This window comes from Pseudophryne corroboree, chromosome 2 (assembly GCF_028390025.1).
Source record: "Pseudophryne corroboree isolate aPseCor3 chromosome 2, aPseCor3.hap2, whole genome shotgun sequence".
Lineage (NCBI taxonomy): Eukaryota > Metazoa > Chordata > Amphibia > Anura > Myobatrachidae > Pseudophryne > Pseudophryne corroboree.
Window position 1 is genome coordinate 279,755,726 of NC_086445.1, and position 23,788 is coordinate 279,779,513.

Sequence of the window (23,788 nt, forward strand, 5' to 3'; positions counted from 1 at the left end):
GGGCAGCAGGAGAGATGGGTGGGAAGTGACTGGACTGCGCTGTCTCATTGCCGCTGCCAGCGCGAGGGAGGAAGGCAGAAGTGTGGTAAAGAAGATACTGACTCTGCATCACTGCCGCCCTGAGCTGCTCTCTCCTCGCTTCGGTGGCAGCACACACAGGCGGCTTGTAATGAGTCAGTTTGACTCATTACAATGCCAGCTGATTTTAGGCCCACAACTGTAAGCATCCTCATTGTGGGCAGTTGCCCCCTCAGGACATATGCGCTGTGTGCCAGGCACCGCTGGCGCACACGTAGTTACAGCCCTGATGTAAATGGGATATGTAAAGTATCAGTGATATATGATTGGGCATCCTTCCAAAATCATTGTAAAATATCGCAGGTCCACAGACAATGAAGGATATCTGCCTCAGGTAGTGAACATTTAAAGCAATCGGAATTATCTGATACACCTGTTATGCATCGAAGTTTTGGGGAATAATAAGCCCTATGTAATATTTTATATTGCATTTCTGCAAAAGAGGAAGATACCAATTGTTTAATAAAACTGAGGATTTAGTTATATCCTGTAATGAAAGGTTAGGAAAAGAATCTTGCCATTTGTCTTGGCCCGTGGTAACCACCGACAAATCAACCTTTTTCCTGATCTGATCATGCAGTAACGAAGTGGAAAGAGGTTCACCTTTACGACCCATTATTAAAACATCCAAAGTTTTTATCCTATCAGCTGGTGGAAGCTCAATCAGTAGTTTCAAAATATAACTGCGGCTTTGAAAGTATGCAAATAATGGAAAATGAATGTGAGGAAATGAGTCTTTAAGTCTGGACAGGGTGAGAACAGAGGCATAGGGGTATATTCAATAACTGTTGGAAGCTGCCGTCTTGTCAGAAAGACAGGTTTTAGACCCGTCTCCGACAATCTCAATCTGACTTTAAAAAAAAGTCGGATTGAGATGAGGGAGCTGAGAGCAGGAGACGGGGGAGCAGCGGGGAGAGCTGGAACCCAGCGGAAGCGTCCACCCGGCTCCAGCAAGCGAGGTCCCGCTCGCTGGAGCCGGGTGGACGCTGCCGTGAGCCTCCAGTTATGCTGCTGCAGCCGCTGCTCCCCATCTCCTCCTCTCCGTCTCCTCCTCCTCCACTGCTCTCCAGCTACTGCCCCCAACGCCGCAGACATCTCTCCCACGGCAGCCGCTGACAGTTCCCCCGCCACTGATGTCAGCGCACCCGGCAGCCGCTGATAGCGGGAGGGCAAGACACCAGGAGCAGACAAATCCGACAGTCTGATTTGGCCGCTCTTTGAATAGGGGTTTTCGGAATGGACCCGACTCTTATTGAATATACCTGATAGTCCTTGTTTAAAAACTGGTGTATTAAGCGGAATCAATGGAGGTGCCAATTCCTAAAAATAACATTTGCATCACCGTATTAGAAGTCACAGTTATGAACCAGAGGTAAAAATAATGAATGGTTATATGACAAATGCAGTCTCCTACGAAAGATTCGCCAGGCTGTACAGGGGGTATACAATAGCGGATTATTTAACACGTCCATTGGGAATGAAGCTACTGACGTGTGTAATAAAGCAACTAAAGTACTGCCTGAAAGAAACGCCTGATCAAGAGTCTGATGAACATAGGCCCTCATTCCGAGTTGATCGGTCGCAAGGCGAATTTAGCAGAGTTACACACGCTAAGCCGCCGCCTACTGGGAGTGAATCTTAGCTTCTTAAAATTGCGACCGATGTATGCGCAATATTGCGATTACTAACTACTTAGCAGTTTCAGAGTAGCTTCAGACTTACTCTGCCTGTGCGATCAGTTCAGTGCTTGTCGTTCCTGGTTGACGTCACAAACACACCCAGCGTTCGCCCAGGCACTCCCACCGTTTCTCCGGCCACTCCTGCGTTTTTTCCGGAAACGGTAGCGTTTTCAGCCACACGCCCCTGAAACGCCGTGTTTCCGCCCAGTAACACCCATTTCCTGTCAATCACATTACGATCGCCGGAGCGAAGAAAAAGCCGTGAGTAAAAATACTTTCATCATAGTAAAGTTACTTGGCGCAGTCGCAGTGCGAACTTTGCGCATGCGTACTAAGCGGATTTTCACTGCGATGCGATGAAAAATACCGAGCGAACAACTCGGAATGAGGGCCATAATTGTCAATACTCCCCCACCCCAATCCAGCGCATATCTTAAGGTTGGATGCCAGAGCACAGTCTTGAGCATTCGGAAGATTAATACCTCCCAGCAACAACGGTTGTTAAAATTTTGATAACGATATCCTGGGACGTTTACCGGCCCATATAAGTTTGGTTATCGCCCTATTAATGGATGCAACATCACATTTAGTCAGCAAAAAAAGTAGCATCTGGATTGGGTAGAGAAGTTTGGGAAAAAAGACCACCTTAAACAAATGACAACGGCCTATATAGGAAAGTGGCAATTGCTTCCATTTATCAAAATCAGTCAACATTTGATTGATAAAATAAGAGAAATTCACTGAATAGAGATTAGATAAATCACTAGAGAAACTCGACCCTAGATAAACCAGAAAATCCTGATCCCAGCAGAAAAGAAATGAGGACCCCCATCCCAATTAAGCATTAGGTCATTAACCATTTTGTCAAAGTTAACAAGGAACACAGAAATATTATGGAAATCATTCAAAATGTTTTGTAAACTAGGTAAAGCCATTTTTGGGTTGTTGAGATACAGAAGTAAATCGTCAGCAAAAGCCAACACCTTTACCTCAGTATTGCTTAATATCATTCCCTTCCAAGTAACAGCTTTAAAGAAAATACGTAATAGTGGGTCAAGGGCTAAATTAAACAACAATGGGGAGAGGGGTCACCCCTGATGGTTCCCCCTAGACAGTAGAAAAGAGGGCGAGTTCAAATTAATCGTTAAATGTGCCTCTGGAAAAAAAGTACAACATTCTAAAAAGCTCAATAAATCTAGGGCCATACTGTTGAACATGAAGTATTCTAAGGCTACGTGACCAGGAAACACGGTCAAAAGCTTTATCAGCGTCACAGCTGACTATGATCGCCTCTTTGTTATCAAGTTGGTGAACACGGTGCATAGCCGCCGCTAGCATGCGCACATTGTACACGGAGGTACGCTCTTTAACAAATCCATTCTGCGCTGGGTGTAAAATCTGAGGAAGGATTGATTTCAGGATTTGCGCCAAATATTTAGTAAATAATTTTAGGTTGTGATTTAACAAAGATATAGGCTTGTAAGACTGTAATTGGGTGGGTTCTTTCCCAGGTTTCGGGAACACGACAATCTACAATCCTAGCCTCAATAAAGATCTGCATCTCTCATCCACACACATTACTTGCTCCTACTCAAAATTCCAGGACCTTATCTGGGCTGCGTCTACTCTGTGAAATGCCCTCCCACGCACAGTTAAGGTGTGTACACACGGTGAGATTTTTTCTTGAGATTTTCACTATATAGTCAAAATCGCAAGAAAAGTTAGTGCAAATCGCAAGGTGAAAGTCACCTTGCGATCCCGATGCGCGGCCCCGCCAGGTCGGCATCGCAAGAAAAGATAGGCTGTGCAGGCAAGTCAATCCTTGCTAGATCGGTGTACTATCTAGTTCATCTCACATGTCAATGGCATCTCACATGTCAATGACATCTCACATAAGCCAAAATCTCACATAAGCCAAAATCGTAAGCACACATAGTCCATATCTCAAGAAAAGTTAGTCAAAATCTGTCCTATCTGGGCTCCGGGGAGTTCAAGGGAAATCGCAAGTAAAAATCGAACATAGCAAGGATCTCACCGTGTGTACACACCCTAAGACTCATCTCTAGTCTCTGAACCTTTCATTGTTCCCTGAAACCTCTCCTCTTCAGGCAAGCTTATCAAATTCCGGACTCACCCACATAACCCTCAATGCCTCTCTATCTAATTACATCCCCTCTGTACAGTCCACACATAACTTTACATGTTTTATCTTTCTTCACTTTCGCACCCTCCTGACCCTTAGCCAACATTGCTGGGTGACCATATCATATTAAGAACTTTTGCAATCTGGTGGACCATTATGCAATAGGTAGCATCTATCCTTGTGTATCAATCAATGCCTATTTCCCTATAGATTGTAAGCTTGTGAGCAGGGCCTTCCTACCTCTATGTCTGTCTGTTTTTACCCAGTTTTGTTCTATTACTGTTGTTCCAATTGTAAAGTGCAACGGAATATGCTGTGCAATATAAGAAACTGTTAATAAATAAATAATATTATGACGCTGATATTGGTTCTGCCTGCTCTTGGAGGCCCAGACCTGATACACTAATATTTGTGCCACTTATTGTATCATAGAATAAATTACTATGGCCAGCACATGATGCCACTGTCTACTGTTCTGAGAATTTCCAATGAGGGTGTCCTGTTAGAATTTTTTATACCTGATTCCCAGTAGCTTATGCATGTCATATTAGCTTTGTTAATAGCTTACATTAGCATGCCAGCATACTTTAACATTAGGTATTAGAGAATTGTAATAATTTCAATTATTTTGGCAAAAGGAAATATTCATTCTGCGACCAGGTTGCTTTTAACATTTTCCCTAAAACCAATTATTAAGTAATGTTCTTTTCTGCAGTGCTTCATTAAAACAAAATAAAGATAACTTCATCCAAAACTGAAATCAGAGGCATTGTTCAAGAAAAGAATGTGAGAAGAACCGAGTGTATTTCTTTTGTGAACATCTGTTTCTCATAATGGCATTCTCTCGCCTTCCAAGGAACACAGGATTGTATTATAAAATGATAAATGCATGAAAATAATCAGTAGCTAAATAGCAGTGCAACAAGCACAATCTCTGGATAAGGCACCACAATTTCCTATATGTTTATCTTAACAGAGATAATTTATACGTATAATGTCTCACACATATTTTACGGCCTTTTGCACTTTGCCACTCAATTTTCATCCTATATTACAGACTGCACAATTCATTTGGGAGAAGTCATTTCCATCCCTGCATACTAATCGATTTTCTCACAAACACCTGCTATCAGTTATGGTAATAAAAATGTCATTTTAAATTGAAAACAGTCCAAATGGCGCATCCCAGGGAAATGACTTAAGTGTCATTCAATGCTACTAATGCGGTAATGTTCTAGTGTTACCAGTACACTTTTTCATATCAGCATTTACATTTTTATACAGTTTTAGTCATTATATTTCTCCTTCAACTGGTGACTGCCGCAAAGCTGTTGGCACTAAGAGAAGATAAAGTGTCAGTACAAGTAGGCATTTTTTAATGGTTCTCTTAAATCCAGACTGCTATAAAAACAATATAGTTCTGAAAAACAATCATATAAAAAGCAAAATAAAAAAGATTGAAAAATACTTTTTTTCTTTTTTATTTTTGCATGTATTTTTTAAAATGTCTGTTTTCCATTGTCTGTAACTATATGCAGGAAAACTTATTAGAAGTTTGTTTAAAGGTATAGTACATGCAAATAATAATGTATTCACATTTCTAGAGGTTATGGGGGTCATTCCGAGTTGTTTGCTCGTTGTTGTTTTTTTCGCAACGGAGCGATTAGTCGCTACTGCGCATGCGCAATGTCCGCAGTGCGACTGCGCCAAGTAAATTTGCTATGCAGTTAGGAATTTTACTCACGGCATTACAAGGTTTTTTCTTCGTTCTGGTGTTCGTAATGTGATTGACAGGAAGTGGGTGTTTCTGGGCGGAAACAGGCCGTTTTATGGTTGTGTGCGAAAAAACGCTGCCGTTTCTGGGAAAAACGCGGGAGTGGCTGGAGAAACGGAGGAGTGTCTGGGCGAACGCTGGGTGTGTTTGTGACGTCAAACCAGGAACGACAAGCACTGAACTGATCGCAGATGCCGAGTAAGTTTGGAGCTACTCAGAAACTGCTAAGAGGTGTGTGGTCGCAATTTAGAGAATCTTTTGTTCGCAATTTTAAGAAGCTAAGATTCACTCCCAGTAGGCGGCGGCTTAGCGTGTGTAAAGCTGCTAAAAGCAGCTTGCGAGCGAACAACTCGGAATGAGGGCCTATATTGTATATAATTAGCTTTGTGTATTGGGCCTAATTCTGAGTTGATCGCAGCAGCAAATATTTTAGCAGTTGGGCAAAACTATGTGCACTGCAGGGGGGACAGATATAACATGTGCAGAGAGAGTTAGATTTGGGTGGGGTGTGTTCAAACTGAAATCTAAATTGCAGTGTAAAAATAAAGCAGCCAGTATTTACCCTGCACAGAAACGAAATAACCCACCCAAATCTAACTCTCTCTGCAAATGTTATATCTGCCCCCCCTGCAGTGCACATGGGGGGTAATTCTGAGTTGATCGCAGCAGGAACTTTGTTAGCAGTTGGGCTAAACCATGTGCACTGCAGGTGGGGACAGATATAACATGTGCAGAGAGAGATAGATTTGGGTGTGGTGAGTTCAATCTGCAATCTAAATTGCAGTGTAAAAATAAAGCAGTAAGTATTTACCCTGCACAGAAACAAAATAACCCACCCAAGTCTAACTCTCTCTGCAAATGTTATATCTGCCCCCCCCCCCCCCCCCCCTGCAGTGCACATGGTTTTGCCCAACTGCTAAAAAAAATCCTGCTGCGATCAACTTGGAATTACCCCCATGGTTTTGCCCAATTGCTAACAAACTTGCTGCTGCGATCAACTCAGAATTACCCCCATTATTTTAACAATATTGCTCAAATTGAGTACCTTAATGTTAGCAGCTTGGAACATCTATACATAAGTAATTTATGCCTGAAGAGGCTATTGCAACGTTGAGTATGCAGGAAGAATAAAATATATAACCACCCATCCTTGACCTGGGGTTGTTTGCACTGCTAACTAACTTTGTTGCAGTTACATGTTATAAGGGTATATGATTGCCCTATACACTTTGTGCCAACTTTGGAGGAACATGTTTAAAAAAATAACCCTGAAGGTCTCTCTGAATGTTGCGACACTTGTCTCTATAAATCCAAACATAACTGCCTTTTCCATTTATGAAAGTGTTAATGACCTACAAGTTATTCCCAATGCTTCTTCCTTGTTCACATTTATCTCTGATGTTATCTCTGATTTATCAATGTGGCTGTCTTGCATGCAACCCTGAAACAGCCCCTAGATGTGATGTATGCAGAAAATGGGTAATAATAAGGAAGGTTGTATCTAACCCTGTGTCTCGTTGGCTATTAATAAGGTAAAGGTATTTTTGTGAAGCTTGCCATGTTTTCTAAAGGTGCATTTTATTAACTGATTATTATATTACCATGTGTCTGTTACTTTTGATATTTCTCTAAAGCTCCAAGATTAAACCTAAGCATAAAACAGTCACCAGTAGTTGCATCCATGGTAACTGGCTATTGTTGCACTTAGTAACTCTTAAGTTAGGAGGAGTGAATCCATCAGATGATTATATTATTACATGTTCTTTATTATTTTATTCTCCATTAAAAGCAACAAAACATAGTTGTATTCCTTTTTCCATGACTCCAGCTCTAGCTGCCCAAGCTTATGCACTGAAGGAAGAGAATGACAGCTTGCGGTGGCAGTTGGATGCTTACAGGAATGAAGTAGAACTTCTGAAACAAGACAAAGGACATCATGCAAGAACAGAGGAAAGCATAACCAAGGACCAGCAGTTACAATTCTTACAGCAAGCAATGCAGAATATGCAACAAGTAAGTCAGTTTTAATTTGATCTGTCTATCTAAAATGAAATATATCAGCAAAAATTGTTTTGTCAAAAAACGTGGTTCTGTTTTATGAGTTAAAAGGTGATCTGCAAAAAAAAACAAGCAATACTACTGTTTCACATTTCTCAAATCTATATCAACGGCTGTATGTTGCATTATGTAAATAAAATAACTTGGATTTATAGATGACTACATAAGCCGCCATATTGTTTTATTCTTCTGCAACTTCTTGACATTTTAGGAAGCTAATATTTCTCTAACAGGTCAGACACAGAGTGTCTGGCATCTTGACAGACTTGCTTTGCAGAAAGGCACTGTGTGATTTCTTTGACTCATACAGAGGCACAAAGCCGGTTATGTAAGAGTGGCTAAAATTACTGCATTCTCAGTTTGTTGACCCGTATCAGGTCCCAAAGTCATGATGCCAAATAGATGGTAGATGTTTCAGCAGTTTTTCATAGAATTGGAAGGTTTTCTAGTTTTCAAAAAAGTATTTCTCGAACGTCCTAGAGGATGCTGGGACTCCGTAAGGACCATGGGGAATAGACGGGCTCCGCAGGAGGCATGGGCACTTTAAGAAAGACTTTGGACTCTGGGTGTGCACTGGCTCCTCCCTCTATGCCCCTCCTCCATACCCCAGTTTTAGACTGTGCCCAGAGGAGAATGGGTGCACTGCAGGGAGCTCTCCTGAGTTTCCTGCTTAGAAAACATTTTTGTTAGGATTTTTTCTCTTTTTCAGGGAGCACTGCTGGCAACATGCTCCCTGCATCGAGGGACTGAGGAGAGAGGAGCAGACCTACTTAAATGATAGGCTCTGCTTCCTCGGCTACTGGACACCATTAGCTCCAGAGGGAGTGAACACAGGTTCGTCCTGGGCGTTCACCCCAGAGCCGCGCCGCCGTTCTCCTCACAGAGCCAGAAGAAATGAAGACAGAAGACGTCTCAGGCGGCAGAAGCCTTCGGTGCTTCTCTGAGGTAACGCACAGCACCGCAGCTGTGCGTCATTGCTCCCATACACCTCACACACTCCGGTCACTGTAAGGGCGCAGGGGGGGGCGCCCTGGGCAGCAATAAAACACCTCTCCTATGGCAAAAGTCTATATACATGTACAGGTGGGCACTGTACATGTATATAAAAGAGCCCCCGCCATTTTTTAGTAAGTTGAACGGGACAGAAGCCCGCCGCCGAGGGGGCGGGCTTATCCCTCAGCACTCACCAGCGCCATTTTCTCTCCACAGCACCGCTTAGAGGAAGCTCCCCGGACCCTCCCCTGCTTGACACACGGTGAAAGGGGGTTTTAAAGTAGAGGGGGGGCACATTATTGGCGTTTATACATTAAGCAGCGCTACTGGGTAAACAATCTGTGTTTTTCTCCAGGGTTATATAGCGCCCAGCGTATGTGTCGACATGTTTGACGAGGAAGGCTCACCTAAGGAGGAGGGGGAGTGCATGATGGTCAGGTCGCCGTCAGCAACGCCGACACCGGACTGGGTGGATATGTGGAATGTCTTGAATGCAAATGTAAATTTACTGCATAAACGATTAGACAAGGCTGAAGCTAGGGATCAGTCAGGTAGTCAGACCATGCCTGTCCCTGTGGCACCAGGACCTTCGGGGTCTCAAAAACGCACCATATCCCAGATCACTGACACAGATACCGACACAGATACTGACTCTAGTGTCGACTATGAGGATACAAAATTACAGCCAAAGGTGGCAAAAGGTATTCGTTACATGATTATTACCATTAAAGAGGTTTTGCATATCACTGAGGAACCCCCTGTCCCTGACACGAGGGTACACATGTATAAAGGGAAAAAGCCTGAGGTCACTTTTCCGTCCTCATTTGAACTTAGCGACTTGTGCGAAAAGGCTTGGGAATCTCCAGATAGGAGACTACAAGTTCCCAAAAGGATTCTTATGGCGTATCCCTTTCCACAAAAGGACAGGATACGATGGGAATCTTCGCCGAAGGTAGACAAGGCGCTGACACGCTTATCCAAGAAGGTGGCACTGCCTTCTCAGGATACAGCTTCCCTCAAGGATCCTGCTGATCGTAAGCAGGAGGTTACCATGAAGCACATTTACTCACATTCCGATACTATCGTTAGACCGGCTATGGTATCGGCCTGGGTGTGTAGTGCTGTTGCAGCATGGACAGATTCCTTATCTACGGAACTTGACACCCTAGATAAGGATACCATTCTAATGACCCTAGAGCATATCAAAGATGCTGCTTTATATATGAGGGATGCTCAAAGAGACATTTGTTTACTAAGGTCCAGAATAAATGCTATGTCTATTTCTGCTAGGCGACTCCTGTGGACCCGACAGAGGACGGGGGATGCCGACTCAAAGCGGCATATGGAGTCGTTACCTTACAAGGGGGAGGAGTTGTTTGGAGAAGGCCTCTCGGACCTTGTCTCTACTGCTACGGCCGGTAAATCGAATTTCTTACCTTATGTCCCCCTGCAGCATACAAAAAAGGCACCTCTTATCAAATGCAGTCCTTTCGTTCCAATAAAAGCAAGAAGGTACGGGGATCGTCCTTCCTTGCCAGAGGAAAAGGCAAGGTAAAAAGCTAGTTCCCAGGAGCAGAAGTCCTCCCCTATATCTGCAAAGTCCACCGCATAACGCTGGGGCTTCCCGTGGGGGAGTCAGCTCAAGTGGGGGCACGTCTTCGATTTTTCAGCCAGGTCTGGGTTCACTCACAGGTGGATCCCTGGGCTATAGAGATTGTTTACATTATCACCGTATATGGCGAAAATATGTTTCTTGGTGTGAGGCCAGGACCGCTCCTACGGAGGAGTTCCATTTGGGTCGTCTGCTTCACTTCCTGCAAACAGGAGTGACTTTGGGCCTAAAATTAGGGTCCATAAAGGTCCAAATTTCGGCCTTATCCATTTTCTTTCAAAAGGAATTGGCTTCTCTTCCTGAAGTACAGACATTCGTGAAGGGGGTGCTGCATATTCAGCCTCCTTTTGTACCTCCGGTGGCGCCGTGGGATCTTAATGTAGTATTAAGTTTCCTCAAGTCACCTTGGTTTGAACCACTCACAACAGTGGAGTTGAAATATCTCACTTGGAAAGTGGTCATGTTGTTGGCCTTGGCTTCTGCGAGGCGTGTTTCGGAATTAGCGGCTTTGTCACATAAAAGCCCCTATTTGGTTTTCCACGTGGATAGGGCAGAATTGAGGACTCGTCCTCAATTTCGGCCTAAAGTGGTCTCTTCTTTTCATATGAATCAACCTATTGTCGTGGCTGTGGCTACACGGGACTTGGAGGATTCCGAGTCCCTTGATGTGGTCAGGGCTTTGAAGATTTATGTGGCCAGAACAGCGAGAGTTAGGAAAACTGAAGCGCTGTTTGTTCTGTATGCAGCCAACAAAGTTGGCGCGCCTGCTTCAAAGCAGACTATTGCTCGCTGGATCTGTAACACGATTCAGCAGGCACATTCTACGGCAGGATTGCCATTGCCTAAATCGGTTAAGGCCTATTCCACTAGGAAGGTGGGCTCGTCTTGGGCGGCTGCCCGAGGGGTCTCGGCATTACAGTTGGGCCGAGCAGCTACTTGGTCGGGGTCAAACACCTTTGCAAAGTTTTATAAATTTGATACCCTGGCTGAGGAGGACCTCCCGTGTGCTCAATCGGTGCTGCAGAGTCATCCGCAGTCTCCCGCCCGTTTAGGAGCTTTGGTATAATCCCCATAGTCCTTACGGAGTCCCAGCATCCTCTAGGACAGGGCTGGCCAAACCGGTCCTCGAGATCTACCAACAGTTCATGTTTTCCAGTCCTCCTGGAGATCTGTAGAATTGTCAGTTAGGAATGAATGCAGCAGATCTTAATTAGTAATGAGTCTAATGACTACACCTGAGCACCAGCTAGGTGGTCTGGAAAATATGAACTGTTAGTAGATCTTGAGGACTGGTTTGGCCAGCCCTGCTCTAGGACGTTAGAGAAAATAAGATTTTACACTTACCGGTAAATCTATTTCTCGTAGTCCGTAGAGGATGCTGGGCACCCGTCCCAAGTGCAGACTTCTTCTGCAAGACTTGTATATAGTTATTGCTTACATAAGGGTTATGTTATAGTTTCATCGGTTTAGACCGAGACTATGTTGTTTGATCATACTATTAACTGGGTAGTTATCACAAGTTATACGGTGTGATTGGTGTGGCTGGTATGAATCTTGCCCTGGGATTCCCAAAAATCCTTTCCTCATACTACCCCATACTCACACAATATGTGCCAGTATCATACATTTACCTCTTAGTTCTTTGTAAGGATATTCATATGCCTATCCCAAGCATGTTTAAATTGCTGTACTGTCTTAGCCTCTACCACCTCTAATGGGAGGCTATTACACTACCCTTTCTGTAAAGTAATTTATCGTTAAATTTCCCCTGAACCTGCCTCTCTTAAGTTTCAGCGCATGCCCTCCAGTTTTAATGCTTTGGGTATGGTATGCCGGCGTCCGGGATCCCGGCGGTCAGCATACCGATGACGGGACCCCAGCCTCCAGAATGCCGGCAGCGGGACAAGTGCAGTGAAGCCCCTTGCGGGCTTGGTGGCTTGCTGCGCTCGCCACAGGTTCTAATCCCACTCTGTGAGTGTCGTGGACACCCACAAGTGGGAATAGCCCCTGTTAGCCGAGATTCTGGCATCTGTATCCTGACCGCTGGGATCCCAACTGTCGGCAATGTAACCCCATCCCGTTTTAATACATCTCATCCTTTGAAGAATGTTTCCCTCTTGTACCTTGTTAAAACCCTTGATATATTTGAAAGTTTCTATCATATCTCTCCTTTTCCTTCTCTACTCCATACAACTAAACCATTTGTGTTGCCCTTATTTGTACGCTCTCTAATGTATTTATATACTTTTGGAAATATGGACACAGTATTCCAGATGAGGCCATACCAATGACCTATACAGTGGCATTGTTACTTATTTTTTCCTTCTACTGATTCTTTTCCCTATGCAACCACGCATCCTGCCTTTAGGTCACTTAAAAAAGTGAATCCTAAATAAAATAGTATATCCTAAATCCCTTTCCTCCTCAGTAGTTTCCATTATAGTACCCTTGATACTATGTTTAGCATTAGCAGTTTTGAGACCCAAGTGCATGATTTTGCATTTTTTAGCATTAAGCTGTAGTTGCCATGTCCTTCAAGCCTACCTAGATCACCAGTCATTTGCTTTACCCTTCCAAGCGTGTCTACCCTGTTGCAAATATTTGTGTCATCTGCAAAAAGCATACTTTCCCTTTAATACCATGTCACCAACAAAGATCCAAGGTCCAAGTGCCGATCCCAGAGGTACTCCACTGGTAACATTTCCCTCCTTAGAATGCACTCCATTTACTACAATTGTTTCCTGTCCTGCAGCCAGATTCTTATCCATTCAACTGTTTTAGAATCCAGTCCCATGCGTTCAAGCTTATTTAGAAATCTGTGATGTGGGACCTTGTCTTTCTACAGTCTATGGGGTATATGCAATTCACGGCGAATCGCGGCAAATTATCGCCGTTTTTTAATTCGACACAATTCGACAGGTGAATTCCGGCAGGTGGCTGCCGGAATTCACCATATTCAATGAAAAACGGATTCGACAGTCCCGCGGGCGAAAAACGGCCGATTTGCCGGATTTTGCCGCGAATTAAAAAAACGGGAAAAACCCGGAAAAAAATGGCGTGGGGTCCCCCCGCCAAAGCATAACCAGCCTCGGGCTCTTCGAGCTGGTCCTGGTTCTAAAAATGCGGGGTAAAAATTGACAGGGGATCCCCCGTATTTTTAAAACCAGCACCGGGCTCTGCACCTGATGCTGGTGCAAAAATACGGGGGACAAAAAGAGTAGAGGTCCCCCGTATTTTATACACCAGCATCGGGCTCCACTAGCTGGACAGATAATGCCACAGCCGGGGGTCACTTTTATGCAGCGCCCTGCGGCCATGGCATTAAATATCCAACTAGTCACCCCTGGCCGGGGTACCCTGGGGGAGTGGGGACCCCTTCAATCAAGGGGTCCCCCCCAGCCACCCAAGGGCCAGGGGTGAAGCCCGAGGCTGTCCCCCCCATCCAATGGCTGCGGATGGGAGGCTGATAGCCTTGAGTAAAATGACAAGAATATTGTTTTTTCCAGTAGTACTACAAGTCCCATTAAGCCTCCCCCCGCAAGCTGGTACTTGGAGAACCACAAGTACCAGCATGCGGGAGAAAAACGGGCCCGCTGGTACCTGTAGTACTACTGGAAAAAAAATACCCAAATAAAAACAGGAGACACACACCTTGAGAGTAAAACTTTATTACACACCTGCCGACACACACATACTTACCTATGTTGACACGCCGACTGCCACAGTCTCCGACGATCCGGGGTACCTGTGAAAAAAATTATACTCACCTCAATCCAGTGTCCGGGAGATAATCCACGTACTTGTTAACAAAAAAAAACGAACACCCGTACCATGCCGGACTGAAAGGGGTCCCATGCTTACACATCAGACCCCTTTCCCCGAATGCCGGGACACCACGTGACTCCTGTCACTGAGGTCCCTTCAGCCAATCAGGAAGCGCTAGTTCCGTGGCGCTCACCTGATTGGCTGTGCGCTGTCTGAGCTGTCAGACAGCGCATCGCAAAGCCTCTCCATTACTTGCAATGGTGGGAACTTTGCCGTCTGCGGGGGGTTACCCGCGGTCAGCCGCTGACCGGCGGGTGACCCCAACGCTAGCCGCAAAGTTCCCACCATTGAATATAATGGAGGGCGCTGTGCGATGCGCTGTCTGAGTTCAGACAGCGCACAGCCAATCAGGTGAGCGCAACGAAGTTGCGCTTCCTGATTGGCTTTAGAGACCTTTCTGTGACAGCTGTCACTGAGAGGTCTGTCTGCATTCGGGGATAGGGGTCCCATGTGTCAACATGGGACCCCTTTCAGTCCGTTGGTCGGGTGTCCGGTTTTTTATTTTGCCAAGTACGTGGATTTATCTCGGGACCATGGCTGAGGTGAGTATATTTATCTTTTATTTTCAGGTGCCCCTGGATTCTACTTGGAGAAGAGGACCGATGTCGGCGTGTGAACATAGGTAAGTATGTGTGTGTCGACGTATGAAATAAAGTTTTACTTTCATGGTGTCTGTCTCCTGTTTTTATTTGGGTATTTTTTTTCCAGTAGTATTACAGGTACCAGCGGGCCCGTTTTTCTCCCGCATGCTGGTACTTGTGGTTCTCCAAGTACCAGCTTGCGGGGTAGGCTTGCTGGGACTTGTAGTACTACTGGAAAAAACAATATTCTTGTCATTTTACTCAAGGCTATCAGCCTCCCATCCGCAGCCATTGGATGGGGGGGACAGCCTCGGGCTTCACCCCTGGCCCTTGGGTGGCTGGGGGGGGGACCCCTTGATTGAAGGGGTCCCCACTCCCCCAGGGTACCCCGGCCAGGGGTGACTAGTTGGATATTTAATGCCACGGCCGCAGGGCACTGTATAAAAGTGACCCCCGGCTGTGGCATTATCTGTCCAGCTAGTGGAGCCCGATGCTGGTGTGAAAAATACGGGGGACCCCTACTCTTTTTGTCCCTCATATTTTTTGCACCAGCATCAGGCACAGAGCCCGGTGCTGGTTTTAAAAATACGGGGGATCCCCTGTCAAATTTTTCCCCGCATTTTTAGAACCAGGACCAGCTCGAAGAGCCCGAGGCTGGTTATGCTTTGGAGGGGGGACCCCACGCCATTTTTTTCAGGGATTTTACCATTCCATCCACACAAAAAAATATTATTTTTAAAAATATATAAATAATACTTGTGCCTCCAAAAAAGACAAACCAAGTACCTAATCCCTTCTAATATAAATAGATATGATATTACCAAGAAAAAAAAACACAAAAAAAACATGTTTTAAATTTTTTTTATTCGTTTCACCATCCAAAGTGTGGCGGATTGAAAATGACGAATTTACTGTCTAAAAGCACTGTTGTCGAATTTCCAAACTTCCATTGAATAGACTTTGGTCGAATTGCAGCATGTGTATCATTGCAAAAAAGTCGAATTTATCAAAAGTCGAATTTCAAAAAGTCGAATTTTGAAAGTCCGTTTTTTTGTCGGAAAGTACTAAATTGCATTGTCGAATTTTTTTTTTTGGCGAAAAAATCCCGAAATTCGACAATTTCGGGAATTCGACCGCAATTGCATATACCCCTATATATGCTACAGCCACCCCTTGATCTATTATTTTAGTCATGGAGTAAAAAAAGTCAATAAGAATTGTTTGGCATCATCCCCCACCCCCCACAGTAAATCTATGAGTTTGGGATCCTGTAAATTGATGAATTTAGGATATTCCACAATTCTTCTTTTAATAGTGTTTCCATTACTTTCTCTACTACTGTTGTAGAGCATACTAGTCTTTAGTTACTTGCTTCTTACTTGCTTCCACTTTTGTGCAGTGGTACTACATTCACTGTTTTCCAGTCCTCTGGAATTACTCATGTAGCTAGTGACTGGTTGAATAATTCTGTTAACGGTGCTACCAGCACATCCTTAAGCTCTGATTTTCCCCACTTTCAGTTTTAAGAGTTCTGTGAGGACCTTCTCCACTTTAAATGTACTTTCATCCACCCTATATTTATGAACGTCCTTGCAACTTAACTGTGGCCCCTTCCCCTCTCCTTCTGTTGTGAATTCTGAGCAAAAATAATTATTTTGAATTTGCTATAACCTTGTCTCCCTCAACCAAACTCTCACTCTCTGTCTTAAGTCTTGTTGTTCCTCCATTTGATTTTCTCTTTTCACTTATATACTTAAAAAAGTTTTGCCCCCTTTATCTACTGACCAGGCCATTTTGTTCTTAGTTTCTACCTGAGTCTCCTTCCGTCTGGCAAGATGCACCTCTTTGTTGTTGTTTTCTCTATCGTCCTAAGTGGATGCTGGGGTTCCTGAAAGGACCATGGGGAATAGCGGCTCCGCAGGAGACAGGGCACAAAAAAGTAAAGCTTTACTAGGTCAGGTGGTGTGCACTGGCTCCTCCCCCCATGACCCTCCTCCAGACTCCAGTTAGATTTTGTGCCCGAACGAGAAGGGTGCAATCTAGGTGGCTCTCCTAAAGAGCTGCTTAGAGAAAGTTTAGTTTAGGTTTTTTTTCTTTACAGTGAGTCCTGCTGGCAACAGGATCACTGCAACGTGGGACTTAGGGGGAAAGTAGTAAACTCACCTGCATGCAGAGTGGATTTGCTGCTTGGCTACTGGACACCATTAGCTCCAGAGGGATCGAACACAGGCCCAGCCGTGGAGTCCGGTCCCGGAGCCGCGCCGCCGACCCCCTTGCAGATGCTGAAGCGTGAAGAGGTCCGGAAACCGGCGGCTGAAGACTCCTCAGTCTTCATAAGGTAGCGCACAGCACTGCAGCTGTGCGCCATTTTCCTCTCAGCACACTTCACTGGGCAGTCACTGAGGGTGCAGAGCGCTGGGGGGGGGCGCTCTGAGAGGCAAATATAAACCTTATACAAGGCTAAAAATACCTCACATATAGCCCATAGGGGCTATATGGAGATATTTAACCCCTGCCTGACTGGAAAAATAGCGGGAGAAGAACCCGCCGAAAAAGGGGCGGGGCCTATCTCCTCAGCACACGGCGCCATTTTCTGTCACAGCTCCGCTGGTCAGAACGGCTCCCAGGTCTCTCCCCTGCACTGCACTACAGAAACAGGGTAAAACAGAGAGGGGGGGCACATTAATGGCTATATATATATATATTAAAGCAGCTATAAGGGAGCACTTAATATAAGGATATCCCTTGTATATATAGCGCTTTGTGGTGTGTGCTGGCAGACTCTCCCTCTGTCTCCCCAAAAGGGCTAGTGGGTCCTGTCTTCATTAGAGCATTCCCTGTGAGTTTGCGGTGTGTGTCGGTACGTGGTGTCGACATGTATGAGGACGATATTGGTGTGGAGGCGGAGCAATTGCCAAATATGCAGATGTCACCCCCCAGGGGGTCGACACCAGAATGGATGCCTTTATTTGTGGAATTACGTGATGGTTTATCTTCCCTTAAACAGTCAGTTGAGGACATGAGGCGGCCGGACAATCAATTAATGCCTGTCCAGGCGCCTCAAACACCGTCAGGGGCTGTAAAACGCCCTTTGCCTCAGTCGGTCGACACAGACCCAGACACGGGCACTGATTCCAGTGACGACGGTAGAAATTCAAACGTATTTTCCAGTAGGGCCACACGTTATATGATTTTGGCAATGAAGGAGACGTTACATTTAGCTGATACTACAGATACCGTAAAACAGGGTATTATGTATGGTGTGAAAAAACTACAAACAGTTTTTCCTGAATCAGAAGAATTAAATGACGTGTGTGATGAAGCGTGGGTTGCTCCTGATAAAAAGTTGATAATTTCAAAAAAGTTATTGGCATTATACCCTTTCCCGCCAGAGGTTAGGGCGCGCTGGGAAACACCCCCTAAGGTGGACAAGGCGCTCACACGCTTATCCAAACAAGTGGCGTTACCCTCTCCTGAGACGGCCGCACTTAAGGATCCATCAGATAGAAAGATGGAAGTTATTCAAAAGAATATATACACACATGCAGGTGTTATACTACGACCAGCTATAGCAACTGCCTGGATGTGCAGTGCTGGAGTAGTTTGGTCAGAATCCCTGATTGAAAATATTGATACCCTAGATAGGGACAATGTTTTACTGTCGTTAGAACAAATAAAGGATGCATTTATCTATATGCGTGATGCACAGAGGGATATTTGCACACTGGCATCTCGGGTGAGTGCTATGTCCATTTCAGCCAGAAGAGCCTTATGGACACGACAGTGGACAGGCGATGCGGATTCAAAACGTCACATGGAGGTTTTGCCGTATAAAGGGGAGGAGTTATTTGGAGTTGGTCTATCAGACTTGGTGGCCACGGCTACTGCCGGGAAATCCACTTTTTTACCTCAAGTCACTCCCCAACAGAGAAAGGCACCGACCTTTCAACCGCAGCCTTTTCGCTCCTACAAAAATAAGAGAGCATAGGGCTTGTCGTACCTGCCACGAGGCAGAGGAAGAGGGAAGAGACACCAACAGGCAGCTCCTTCCCAGGAACAGAAGCCCTCCCCGGCTCCTGCAAAAACCTCAGCATGACGCTGGGGCCTCTCAAGCGGACTCGGGGACAGTGGGGGGCCGTCTCAAAAATTACAGCGCGCAGTGGGCTCACTCGCAGGTAGACCCCTGGATCCTGCAGATAATATCTCAGGGGTACAGGTTGGAATTAGAGACGGATCCTCCTCATCGTTTCCTGAAGTCTGCCTTACCAACCGTCTCTTCCGAAAGGGAGAGGGTGTTGGAAGCCATTCACAAGCTGTACGCTCAGCAGGTGATAGTCAAAGTACCCCTATTACAACAAAGAAAGGGGTATTATTCCACTCTATTTGTGGTACCGAAGCCGGATGGCTCGGTAAGGCCTATTCTAAATCTGAAGTCCTTGAACCTCTACATAAAAAAGTTCAAGTTCAAGATGGAGTCACTCAGAGCAGTGATAGCGAACCTGGAAGAAGGGGACTTTATGGTATCCTTGGACATCAAGGATGCGTATCTACACGTTCCGATTTACCCCGCACACCAGGGGTACCTCAGGTTCATTGTTCAAAACTGTCACTATCAGTTTCAGACGCTGCCGTTCGGATTGTCCACGGCGCCTCGGGTCTTTACCAAGGTAATGGCCGAGATGATGATTCTTCTTCGAAGAAAAGGCGTATTAGTTATCCCATACTTGGACGATCTCCTAATAAGGGCAAGGTCCAGAGAACAGCTGGAGACAGTTTTAGCACTATCTCAAGAGGTGCTAAGACAACACGGGTGGATTCTGAATATTCCAAAATCCCATTTAATCCCGACAACTCGTCTGCTGTTCCTAGGAATGATTCTGGACACGGTTCAGAAAAAGGTTTTCCTTCCAGAGGAAAAAGCCAAGGAGTTATCCGATCTGGTCAGGAACCTCCTAAAACCAGGAAAAGTGTCAGTACATCAATGCACAAGAGTCCTGGGAAAAATGGTGGCTTCTTACGAAGCAATTCCATTCGGCAGATTCCATGCAAGAATATTCCAAAGGGATCTGTTGGACAAATGGTCAGGGTCGCATCTGCAGATGCACCTGCGAATAACCCTGTCACCAAAGACAAGGGTGTCACTTCTGTGGTGGTTGCAGAAGGCTCACCTATTAGAAGGCCGCAGATTCGGCATTCAGGATTGGATCCTGGTGACCACGGACGCCAGCCTGAGAGGCTGGGGAGCAGTCACACAAGGAAGAAACTTCCAGGGAGTATGGACGAGTCTGGAAAAGTCTCTTCACATAAACATTCTGGAACTAAGAGCAATCTACAATGCTCTAAGCCAGGCGGAACTTCTCCTGCAAGGAAAGCCGGTGTTGATTCAGTCGGACAACATCACGGCGGTCGCCCATGTAAACAGGCAGGGCGGCACAAGAAGCAGGAGTGCAATGGCAGAAGCTGCCAAGATTCTTCGCTGGGCGGAGAATCACGTGATAGCACTGTCAGCAGTGTTCATCCCGGGCGTGGACAACTGGGAAGCAGACTTCCTCAGCAGACACGATCTTCATCCGGGAGAGTGGGGTCTACATCCAGAAGTCTTCAACATGTTAATAGACCGTTGGGAAAGACCAATTGTAGACATGATGGCGTCTCGCCTCAACAAGAAACTGGACAAATATTGCGCCAGGTCAAGAGATCCACAGGCAATAGCTGTGGACGCACTGGTAACTCCTTGGGTGTACCAGTCAGTGTATGTGTTTCCTCCTCTGCCGCTCATACCAAAGGTATTGAAGATCATACGGCAAAGAAGAGTAAGAACAATACTAGTGGTTCCGGATTGGCCGAGAAGGACTTGGTATCCGGAACTTCAAGAGATGCTCACGGACGAACCGTGGCCTCTACCTCTGAGAAGGGACCTGCTACAGCAGGGTCCCTGTCTTTTTCAAGACTTACCGCGGCTGCGTTTGACGGCATGGCGGTTGAACGCCAGATCCTAAAAGGGAAAGGCATTCCAGAAGAAGTCATTCCTACCTTGATTAAGGCACGGAAGGAAGTCACCGTGAAACATTATCACCGCATTTGGCGAAAATATGTAGCGTGGTGCGAGGATCGGAGGGTTCCGACGGAGGAATTCCAACTGGGTCGTTTCCTACATTTCCTGCAATCAGGATTATCTATGGGTCTCAAATTGGGATCCATTAAGGTTCAAATTTCGGCCCTGTCAATATTCTTCCAAAAAGAATTGGCCTCTGTCCCTGAGGTCCAGACTTTTGTCAAGGGAGTACTGCATATACAGCCTCCTGTGGTGCCTCCGGTGGCACCGTGGGATCTAAATGTAGTTTTAGATTTCCTCAAATCCCATTGGTTTGAACCATTGAAAAAGGTGGATTTGAAATATCTCACATTGAAAGTGACTATGTTACTAGCCCTGGCCTCTGCCAGGAGAGTATCTGAATTGGCGGCTTTATCTTATAAAAGTCCTTATCTAATCTTCCATTCGGATAGGGCAGAACTGCGGACTCGTCCGCATTTTCTCCCTAAAGTGGTATCAGCATTTCATCTGAACCAACCTATTGTGGTGCCTGCGGCCACTAGCGACTTGGAGGACTCCAAGTTGTTGGACGTTGTCAGAGCCTTAAAAATATACATTGCAAGGACGGCTGGAGTCAGAAAATCTGACTCGCTGTTTATATTGTATGCACCCAACAAGTTGGGCGCACCTGCTTCTAAGCAGTCGATTGCTCGTTGGATTTGTAACACAATTCAACTTGCACATTCTGTGGCAGGCCTGCCACAGCCTAAAACTGTAAAAGCCCACTCCACAAGGAAGGTGGGCTCATCTTGGGCGGCTGCCCGAGGGGTCTCGGCATTACAACTCTGCCGAGCAGCTACGTGGTCGGGGGAGAACACGTTTGTAAAATTTTACAAATTTGATACCCTGGCAAAGGAGGACCTGGAGTTCTCTCATTCGGTGCTGCAGAGTCATCCGCACTCTCCCGCCCGTTTGGGAGCTTTGGTATAATCCCCATGGTCCTTTCAGGAACCCCAGCATCCACTTAGGACGATAGAGAAAATAAGAATTTACTTACCGATAATTCTATTTCTCGGAGTCCGTAGTGGATGCTGGGCGCCCATCCCAAGTGCGGATTATCTGCAATACTTGTACATAGTTATTGTTAACTAATTCGGGTTATTGTTAAGGAGCCATCTTTAAGAGGCCCTTTCTGTTGTCATACTGTTAACTGGGTTTAGATCACAAGTTGTACGGTGTGATTGGTGTGGCTGGTATGAGTCTTACCCGGGATTCAAAATGCCTCCCTTATTGTGTATGCTCGTCCGGGCACAGTACCTAACTGGAGTCTGGAGGAGGGTCATGGGGGGAGGAGCCAGTGCACACCACCTGACCTAGTAAAGCTTTACTTTTTTGTGCCCTGTCTCCTGCGGAGCCGCTATTCCCCATGGTCCTTTCAGGAACCCCAGCATCCACTACGGACTCCGAGAAATAGAATTATCGGTAAGTAAATTCTTATTATTTTGCGTCTGCTTATATTTCCTAAAGGCTATCTTTTTTGCTTTCACACTAGTTTGGGCCTCTTTTGTAAAACATACTGGTTTCCTTTTCCTGATGCTTTTTCTAACCTTTTTGATATGAAAGTCTATTGCTTTTAGTATTATACTTTTTAATTGTTCCCACCTCTCCTGCAATCATTCCAAGTTCCTCCAATCCGCCAATTAATTTCTAACATGTTTCTGCATTTTTGCAAACTCACTTTTGTTTTTATGTGGCATGAGTTGGACTCTGTCTTTATACTAAACAATACTGCTTGATGGTCACTGGATCCTAGGTTCTCACGCTATATGTCTGATATCATGTCACCATTCATGAGTATTAAATATAATATAATTATTTATTATTATCCTTTATTTATATGGCACCACAAGGGATACGCAGCACTCAGTTACAGAGTACATAAACAAATAAGCAAACTAGGAAAACCATGACTTACAGTTGAAGACAATATAGAACAAGTACAGGGTACATAAACAGCTGCATCAGCAGACGACATTGAAATAAGTATCAAGGTGGCTGAAAACCGTCGTATTTGGTGCAGTCGAAGATAGTTTAAGTAAGAAAAGGAAAAGCGCATGCGGTAAGAGGGCCCTGCTCGTGAGAGCTTACGTTCTAAAGGGGAGGGGCAGACAGACATCGGTGACACGGATGGAGTAGGCGGTGAGCGTGAAACAGAGGGTTTGGATGAGATTTGGCTGGGTTTCATGAAGAAGTGGGTCTTGAGAACCCAATTGAAGTTTGGTGGAGAGTCTGAGGGTGAGAGGTAGAGAATTCCAGAGAGAGGGAACAGCATATGAAAAATCTTAGAGGAAGGAGTGGTAGAAAGTAATCAGCAGGTAGGAGAGGTGGCTTGCATTAGTGGAGCGAAGATGAGAGTGGTGCGTGATACAGGGAACGTGGCAGAGGAAGTGATGCTGAGTAGGGGCGGAGCGGGGGGCGTATCCATAAAATCGCTTCATCATGGACCCACCCACGCTACACAGTGCTGAGATTACAGGCATTGTAAAGCAGGGGGTGGTTCCACAATAACGCAATTTGACCACGGATCGCGTCATCAACCCTGACCTGCGGATGGTTTGTGTTCGGCTGTGGTTGGGTGTGGGCAGGTGGTGTCTGCCCAGGAGACTTTCCCATTATTCCGAGGGGCTGGGAGTGTCGCACGATTTTCTGGAGCCTCCCCCCATCACCTCTATACTTGCTTATTCCCCCATCACCTCTGTAGTAACTCATTCCCCCTTCACCTCTGTACTAACTCATTCACCCATCACCTCTATAGTTATGCACTCCCCCATGTCTTTTTTAGTAACACATTCCCCACATCACCTCTATAGTAACCTATTCACCCCATTTTGAGATATAGAAAGAAAATAGACCAAAACTGTGATGTCTAAAGCAGCTAGTTCAAGGAGGGTGTTGGCCTCCAACAAGTGCAAGGAGAGGCAGAATATAAAAAATTGAACAGCTCAAAACAA

General features: G+C 45.5%; 1 protein-coding gene across 6 annotated transcripts in view; it reads left to right on the forward strand.

Moving 5' to 3' along the window:
- The window catches only part of ENOX1 (ecto-NOX disulfide-thiol exchanger 1), a 1,047,374-nt gene that overhangs the window by 968,116 nt on the left and 55,470 nt on the right, over positions 1-23,788 (forward strand). For all 6 annotated transcript variants that reach the window (XM_063952856.1, XM_063952852.1, XM_063952853.1 and 3 more), the window contains one exon: positions 7,503-7,687. In XM_063952856.1, the coding sequence (XP_063808926.1) occupies positions 7,503-7,687 (185 nt within the window). The remainder of the gene's footprint in view (positions 1-7,502; positions 7,688-23,788) is intronic.